We start from the raw sequence: 9,053 nt of genomic DNA on the forward strand, positions 1-9,053 counted from the left end.
TATTACAACATATTTATACGGATCTATGGATAATGATATATTCATGAAAATTCCTGAAGGATTTAAATTGCCTGAAGCAAATAGTATAAAGCCTCGTAGCATGTACTCAATCAAGTTACAACGATCCTTGTATGGATTAAAGCAATCGAGATGCATGTGGTACTATCGCCTTAGTGAATACTTGATAAAAGAAGAGTATGTGAATAACCCTATATGCCTATGCATCTTTATTAAGAAATCAGAAACCGGAATTGCAATTATTACAGTGTATGTTGATGACTTAAATCTTGTTGGAACTCTTGAAGAGCTCACAATAACAACAAATTACTTGAAAAAGGAATTTGAGATGAAAAATCTTGGAAAAACAAAATTTTGTCTCGACCTACAGATCAAACATTTTCCAAATGGAGTTTTAGTACAATCAACATACATTAAGAAAGTTTTGAAGCGTTTTTATATAGATAAAACACATCCTTTAAGTTTTTCAATGGTTGTCCGATCACTTGATGTGAAAAAAACTCATTTCGTCTTTGCGAAAAATATGAAGAATTACTCAGTCTTGAAGTACCATATCTTAGTGTTATTGGTGCACTTATGTATCTTGCCAATTGTACACATCCAAACATTGCTTTTTCTGTCAATTTATTAGCAAGATACAATTTCGCTCCAACTCGAAGACATTGGAATGGTATCAAACATATATTGCGTTATCTTCGCAGAACTACTGATATGGGTTTATTTTATTCAATGGAATCAAAGCAACAATTGCTTGGATATGCAGATGTAAGATATATTTCAGATCCACATAAAGGTAGGTCACAAACAGGGTATGTGTTTAATTGTAATGGTACTATTATTTCATGGAGATCTGTTAAACAATGACCACACCATCAAATCATTCAGAAATACTACCAATTCATGAAACAAGTCATGAATGTATATGACTAAGATCTATGATCCATTATATTCGGGAATCATGGGGACTCTTCTCTATCAAAGGTGACCCGATAATATTATTTGAAGATAATGTTGCATGCATGCACAGATAGCAGGGGGTTATATTAAAGGAGGTAGAACTAAACATATTTCACCAAAATTCTTTTATACACATGAACTCTAAAAGAGTGGTGAAATTGATGTGCAACAAATATGTTCAAGTGATAATCTAGCAAATTTATTCACAAAATCATTGTCAACCTTAACATTCAAGAAGTTAATACACAAGATTGGAATGGGTCAACTCAAGGATATCGACATGAGGGAAAGTATGCATATAAAAGGGTGTTAGTGTATTGTAACTTTTTTTCCCTTCATTCAGATTTTGTCCTACTGGGTTTTACTGACAAGGTTTTTAATGAGACAATCCTAACATACCAAAAGCAACTTAAAGAATTATAAGAATATTATACTTTTTTCCTTCACTAGGTTTTTCCCATAGGGTTTTTTTACTAACAAGGTTTTAATGAAACATATTCGTCAATGTGGTGGACATCTGTGTTATAACTGAAGTAATGAATGCCACCACATTAATTATAATAAATGTTAATTAAATATTATATATGACTTCCATTAATACTCATTAATGGAAACCATTAATGTTATTTATGAGTTCCATTAATATTCATTAATGGGAATATTAATGGAAAGCATTTGGAAAGCGGGTTTCCTATCCTCTGTGATATGAACTTCTAAGCAAGAAAGAAATTTCTTACTTTCTCTCATCCTCTCTGTCTTTCATTCTCTCAACCTTCTCAATTCTCTTTTATGATTTCTTCTTCCCTATTATATATTATTATCAAAGTAATATATAATTTATCTATACTACTTTATTTGCATTGCTTTTATCCTTGTTTTACAACACAATTTTTTTTTTTTGGCTCAAATTAAAAAGAAAAAAAAAAAGAAAAAAAATGGTTTATGTTTTTAAATCAAATTGAACCAACCAAAATGAAGTAAATTGAATTAAATTTATTAAACCAAACCAAATTAATTAGATCAATTTCTCATTAAGTTTAATTAATTTAGCCTTGATGCATGAAAACCATTTAAATCAGCTTAGTTTGATTTAAATCAAACTAATTGAACAATGTATATATTAGACATAGTGTAATAAGCTTTAAGAAAATTTGCAACATTTTTTATGATATTGAAAAACCATTTTTGAATATGCAAGCTTTGGGAGTGCTTTTAAAAATAATTTTTCTTTGTACTTTATGCAAAAATTAATTTTCTAATTCAAAAAATATTTTTGATTGAAAGTATTTTTCTTTTAAAGAATTTGTTTTGAAAACATGTTGGCTTTAAAATAAATTATATTCCTAAAAACAACCATTTCTTATATTTTAGTTTTCAAATAAACTAAAATTTTATTAATTTATATTTTAAAAAACCATACTAAAAACTTACGCTATGCATGATAATTATTTTTTAAAACAATTTTTCATTATTTCTAACAAAAAAAAGAAAACATATTTGATAACCAGAAAATATAACAAGTTTTTTTATTATTAAAACAAAAATATGAGATCTATTTGATAACTATTTTTGAAAACAATTTTCTATTTCTAAAAAAAATACGTTTACTAATAAAAAACTATTTTTTGTTTTTAAATAAAGTGTTTTGGGAATATCTTTTAATTGTTTTTAGAGGGTTATTTTAAAAAACAATTATACAAATATGTAAGATAATTAAAAATAAAACATTAGATATAAAAATTATTTTTAAAACATTAAAAACAAGTTTAAAACATTTTAAGTTCTGAAACATGTTTTTTTTTTTACAAAATATTATTGTTTTGAAAAATTATTTTTCAGAAACAATTATCAAATATGGTCATAATATTTCAACAATCTTCTAATTGTTATAAGTTATTTTCATTTTTTTGTAATTATTTTAAAAAATAATTATACATTATATAAATGTTATTTTTAAAACACACACACACACACACACATATATATATATATATATATATATATATATACTTTAAAAATAATTTTTATCAATATCACTTTATTTTTCAGAACAACAAGTGAAAACAATTGAAAGCATTTAAAAATACCATTCCTCAAAAACTTTTTTTTTATTTTTTATTTATTGTTATGAAACTAATTTTCCTAATTTTTTGTTTTGAAAATAAGGAAAAGTGTATTTAAAAACAAAAAATAATTTTTATCAATATCACTTTATTTTTCAGAACAACAAGTGAAAACAATTGAAAGCATTTAAAAATACCATTCCTCGAAAACTTTTTTTTTTATTTTTTATTTATTGTCATGAAACTAATTTTCCTAATTTTTTGTTTTGAAAATAAGGAAAAGTGTATTTAAAAACAGTTGTCACTTGTTATACAGGGTCACTTTCCCTTAACGAAAATTCTATCTTTTGAAAATTGTTATAGAAAAAGTTGTCTAAAAACATAAATCACGTAAGGGTTATGATTTCCATTACGCAATCTACACATCATGATTCATGTAATGCATTTTTTGACTTTTAGCTAGCCAAAGCAGGGCCCATTTCAGTTAAACTTTCAGTTGTCCAGTTACAAACTCGGAGCTCAAAGCGCCGTAGCAGTTCTGAAGAACTCAAGCACATGGCTTCTCCCCAAAATCAACTCAATCTGCACAACTCTGTCCTAGCCCTCCTTGAAAGATGCATTCATCTCAATCATCTCAAGCAGCTCCAAGCCTTTCTCATCACTCTCGGCCATGGCCAGACTCATTTCTACGCCTTCAAGCTCCTCCGCTTCTGCACTCTAGCCCTCTCCAATCTCTCCTACGCTCGCTTCATCTTCGACCACGTCGAATCCCCCAATGTCTACCTCTACACTGCAATGATCACTGCTTATGCTTCTCATTCTGATCACACTTCAGCCCTTCTTTTGTACCGCAACATGGTTCGTCGCCGTCGGCCTCGGCCCAACCATTTTATCTACCCTCATGTCTTGAAGTCGTGCACCCAGGTCGTGGGGCCGGGGAGTGCGAGAATGGTGCATTGTCAGGTGCTGAGGTCGGGTTTTGAACAATACCCAGTTGTGCAAACAGCTCTTCTTGATGCCTACTTGAGGTTTTGGTCTGATGTGGAAAGTGCGCGTCTCTTGTTTGATGAAATGACTGAGAGGAATGTTGTGTCTTGGACAGCTATGATTTCTGGGTACACGAGGCTTGGACAGATTGGGAATGCTGTATTGTTGTTTGAGGAAATGCCCGAGAGGGATGTGCCGTCTTGGAACGCTTTGATTGCTGGTTACACACAGAATGGGTTGTTCATGGAGGCGTTATCACTTTTCAGGAGAATGATTGCCGTTGAGGCGGGAGCTTGGGGTCAAGGAAATAGGCCAAATCAGGTTACTGCTGTGTGCTCACTCTCAGCTTGTGGTCACACTGGTATGCTCCGGCTTGGTAAATGGATACATGGTTATGTTTACAGAAATGGGCTTGGTTTGGATTCATTTGTATCTAATGCTCTGGTGGATATGTATGGGAAATGTGGATGTTTGAAAGAGGCAAGAAGGGTTTTTGATAGGACATTGGAGAGAAGCTTGACATCATGGAATTCCATGATCAATTGTCTCGCCCTCCATGGGCAAAGTCAGAATGCAATAAGTGTGTTTGAGGAGATGATGACATGTGGAAGTGGTGTAAAACCTGATGAAGTTACATTTATTGGCTTGTTGAATGCCTGTACCCATGGGGGTTTGGTTGAAAAAGGTTGGCTTTATTTTGAGCTGATGACTCAAAATTATGGGATAGAACCTCAGATTGAGCATTATGGTTGCTTGGTAGATCTTCTTGGTCGTGCAGGTCAGTTTGAAGAAGCTATGGAGGTTGTAAGGGGAATGAGAATTGAACCTGATGAGGTTATTTGGGGCTCTTTGCTTAATGGATGTAAGATTCATGGCCACACAGATTTGGCTGAATTTTCCGTTAAAAAATTGATTGATATGGATCCAAATAATGGTGGTTATGGTATAATGTTGGCAAATATATATGGGGAGCTAGGCAAGTGGGATGAGGTTCGGAAGGTTCGGAAGGTGTTGAAGGAGCAGAATGCCCACAAGACTCCTGGTTGCAGTTGGATTGAAATTGACAACCAAGTTCATCAATTCTATTCTGTTGATAAAACACATCCTAGAACGGAGGAGATATACAATACATTGGAGAGTCTGATTAGTCTGTACTAGCTTAGAGGTGCTGGGGTTTTTCCCACAATTATAAAAACGGTTTAAAAAGTAAAATTTTGAGTTTGCAGGAGTTCAAATTTGATTCCTAATTCTCAAACTACATGTTTCACATGCCTACAGCACTATTCTGCTTTGGAGGGTAACCCTCTCAAGTCCTTATGGAAGTGGTTGATGAGGGGCCAAGGTTTTCTTTCTTATTCTATTTTTCATGTTTAAACTTCTTCTTGAACAAGAGAAAAGAGTTGAGGGATGAAGGATTAAAGTGGTGCTGAAGCCAGGTCTGCTGTGGCTCTAAATCCACAATGCTTGTTTTTGCATCATTCCTGCTCATTCTTGGGGCTTTTGCTACCATCGTATTCGGTAAGAATCTTCTGACTCTTCTTGTTTTTGTTACCCCATTTGGTGACATTGCCTCCTCTTTCTATCCAAGAGTTGGCATCTCATTTCCTTGAATCATCTGTTGTCATTCAATGAAGAAAACTTTATGTTATCTATTTATTTTGACATTGTGGAGATTTATTGGAGTTGTTGGTTTTATCCCTTAAAAAATTTAAGAGTTTTTCATGTAAATCTGAGTTTGCTTTCTTCGTTTTTTTTTTTTAGTCATCTTGGCTTTTATTATTGATGTTTTATTGTCATTATCACTTCTGGACTTCTATTGGACTCCACAAGAAGACAGTAAAGATATAGGAGCTTCCTAATCCCCTATCTTACTCCTCATCCTCTCTTTTGATTCATGCAGTGAACTCCAGTTTGAAGCCAAAGATGAGTTTGGAATGGTTGAAACTGGGTTCATCAATTAAGCTTTATAGCCATTCTCCACAAGGAATTTGATGGAGGAAGGTGAGAGTATGTGGCAGACAAGTAAGTCTGGGTTTCTCAGGTACAGCTCTAAGCTCTCAATTCCCATTTGTGTGAGTTCTTAAATTATTCTCAAAGTTTCTATGCTTGTTGATCTCATCTTTTCATCTGTTCATCTGATCATCTTTCTTTCTATATTATTTCCCAATTTCCTGGTATGACTAGATGTCTGTATTGTATTTCTCTCTCTATATAAAAAAAGATTAAGTGGTAATAATCTGGAACCAACATATAATAATGTATCAGTTTGATGTTTTTTCTCTCAAGAATTCCAACTCTCTCTCCCTCCCTCCCCTGGCATATGTGTGTAGGGTTTTGGAATTCAGTTGTCATATTAAACTTCAAATTTGTCTTAGTTTCTTTTCTGTACAACTCAATCAACTGGGTTGCGAGTCTGTTGAGGAATCTGCCTTTGTTATATGCATTCATGTTTGCTTAAACTTTTGGTGCTGAGTTGGATGGGGGAGAGAGGAGAAGAATCTTAATGTGATCAAACTTTTGAATAAGAAAACTGTTGGATTTTGAGTTTGTTCTTACTGTGATTAAACTTTCAAATGAGAAAACTGTTGGATTTTGAGTTTGTAGAGTGGGAGAATTTGGTGTTTATCATTTAATGATGTAACCTTAAAACCCATTTCTTAGAAATTCTTCCTTCACACATCCAACGTTCAAGCTAATTTGGTCTACAATGATATTGAATAGTTTCTCTTCATCTAGTGGGGAAAATCGTTCCTGTGTGATTCTTTTTTCTGGGTCCATGCAACATCCACTACAAAATATTTCTTAGTTAAGATACAGGTTCAATGTTAAAGAAATATGGGGAAAATGATCTTTCCATTTTCTCTCCATGGTGCTCCTCCCTCTTTCTGTTCAGATTTCTACTAACTTCTTCAACCCCAATAATGAAAGATCTTATCAATTGGTCATCAGGATAGAAGTTAAAAGAGGGTATTGGATCTCTTCGTTATATGGAAATCAGATATCTTATGTCTGGAGTCATTCTCTTCACTTTTTCTTTTGCTAGTATTTCCTATCCTATTTATTTCATCTTGGTTTTATGAACCTGAGGCTCCTATTAAGATTGAGGGAAAGCATCCACGTTTGTTACACCATCATTTTGGTGTCTATGAATCAAGGATGAGATTATAATTTTCTAAGATGGCAAATTTTTTTGTTACATTCAACTACAATACTAAGCTTCTGACTATGAGAGATCAGTGCAGGGATGGATCATGTTGACCTCACTTCTCAACCGCCTCAACCCCCTGGGCTGGATTGACCCCATGAACTGCACACCAAAGAAGATGATGATTTTCTAATTGTTTGCCTTTCAACATTTTCTGTGACCTTAAATTCTGATAGTTGAGCATCAATGAACACATCATATCAGTCAGTACTAGTTCTTTGGGTCTGTCATCCGACTGGTTGCCACCACCCTGCGCAACCAGAGCAGAAATAAGCTGTTCAATATCATCTGTAATCTGCAGGTTCTTTCAGAAAACAAGCAGTTTCAGAAGGTTTTGTCAACTGCATGCAAAAGACTGGTTATGAGGTATCCTCTTTTCACTCTTTTTTTTCAGTCCTTTGGTTGTGGAGATCCATATGTAGAATATTCTCATGCAAGTGAATTTTGTGGAAAGACAAAATAATATACTACAACTTCATGTTTACATTAACCGCCTTGGCAAAACACACTCTCACTCATCTGAGTCACGAGGAAGATCAAACCAAAAACTTATTCTCAGAGACAAACAAAACAGAGCTTTCACACAGACAGCCTCTCTAAGCTAAAATCAAAGCTTTTGTATGGATGTTTCACCCTTGAGCTGGGGGTTTTCCTCATCTTCCTCCAGCAATGCTGACCACCTTGGGACCCTTGAATAAAAGCAAATGTTTGTGTGATAATCCACAAAAATATTCTTCAATTTTTGAAACAATAGCCTACATGAGTTCTACATAAAATCAATTATCAAATTATGAAATTAAAATTTAATCATTAAAGTGAAAGCCAAAAGTAAAGGAACCGGAGAAAAAAAGTGGTGAGTCAAATTTAATGTTTTAATGATCATAAAAATTTAAAAACCTAAATATAAAAGGAAATTATTTAAAAATTCATATATTTTCAAAATTTTCATTATTTATGGTTTTGTCAGAAATGGAAAAAAGAGAAAAATCATTTCTTTATTGTCGCAAATTTTTTTATATAAATTAACAAAAAATATATTAATATCTTGTTTATATTTTATTTTAAAATCATAGCAGTATGAAGAAGAAAATATAGAAAAACAAATGATTGGCAAAATAAATTATAAAACAATATAACCAATGTTTTTAATGAATTCTTCAGTTGAAGAAACGATAAGCATAAACAAATATATCACAATAATGGACATCTTCTTCTTTACAGCGTTGGATAGATTTTAAGTGAGCAGGGCACGGCGAAAACCAAAATGAGCACAACATCAGCCTGCGTGGCTGCATCATCTTGCGAGAATATGGATAAATTGGTGTAATAGTCCCATCAAGTAAACTGAAGACTCCCACATCATATCGGTCGTCAGGTAAAGAATAGAATTCATGGTAATGTTCGCAAAAATATATAGAATTTGGCTGACAACTCGGAAAATCAGATGCAACGATAGAAATTGAATGATTATCTCCCAAAAATAAGGCAACATCGCCCAAGCTCTTAACCTCCGTCCATCTGGGATTCCCCAAAGAATATATTAACTTATAAATCACAAATCCCACCGTGGTCCTATCATCGTCGACTACCTTTATAACCCGGAAAAGATGTCCTTGAGGTGATTCTACTAAATATGTCTTATCCCTGTTAGTCCAGTGGAGTGTATCGGGTGGAGTAACCCTCTCCACTTTTAAAGTGCCACTCACATCACAGGATAAAAGCTGACCCTGTTGTTCTAATACATAGAATAACCCATCCTTATAAACAATATCCTTTAAATTCCATGACTCTCTATCAATAAATATGGAGTCAGAATCAGTAGT

At 33.3% G+C, this 9,053-nt stretch overlaps 1 protein-coding gene across 2 annotated transcripts; it reads left to right on the forward strand.

Annotated features, from left to right (window-relative positions):
• Positions 1-3,549: 3,549 nt before the first annotated feature.
• LOC117906282 (pentatricopeptide repeat-containing protein At1g33350) lies at positions 3,550-7,720 on the forward strand. Of its 2 annotated transcripts, none has more exons than XM_034819263.1 (3): positions 3,550-5,543; positions 5,926-6,066; positions 7,263-7,720. In XM_034819263.1, the coding sequence occupies exon 1, from the start codon at positions 3,594-3,596 to the stop codon at positions 5,181-5,183; it is 1,590 nt and encodes a 529-aa protein (XP_034675154.1). In that variant the 5' UTR covers positions 3,550-3,593; the 3' UTR covers positions 5,184-5,543; positions 5,926-6,066; positions 7,263-7,720. The 2 variants fall into 2 exon arrangements, with proteins under 2 accessions (XP_034675154.1, XP_034675153.1); XM_034819262.1 differs by having other exon boundaries at positions 7,268-7,720.
• Positions 7,721-9,053: the final 1,333 nt, after the last annotated feature.

Source organism: Vitis riparia, chromosome 18 (assembly GCF_004353265.1).
Source record: "Vitis riparia cultivar Riparia Gloire de Montpellier isolate 1030 chromosome 18, EGFV_Vit.rip_1.0, whole genome shotgun sequence".
NCBI lineage: Eukaryota > Viridiplantae > Streptophyta > Magnoliopsida > Vitales > Vitaceae > Vitis > Vitis riparia.

What these genes read in the sequence shown, in the direction of transcription:
- LOC117906282 (XM_034819263.1), top strand. Translation starts at nt 3,594, where the DNA reads ATGGCTTCTCCCCAAAATCAACTCAATCTGCACAACTCTGTCCTAGCC.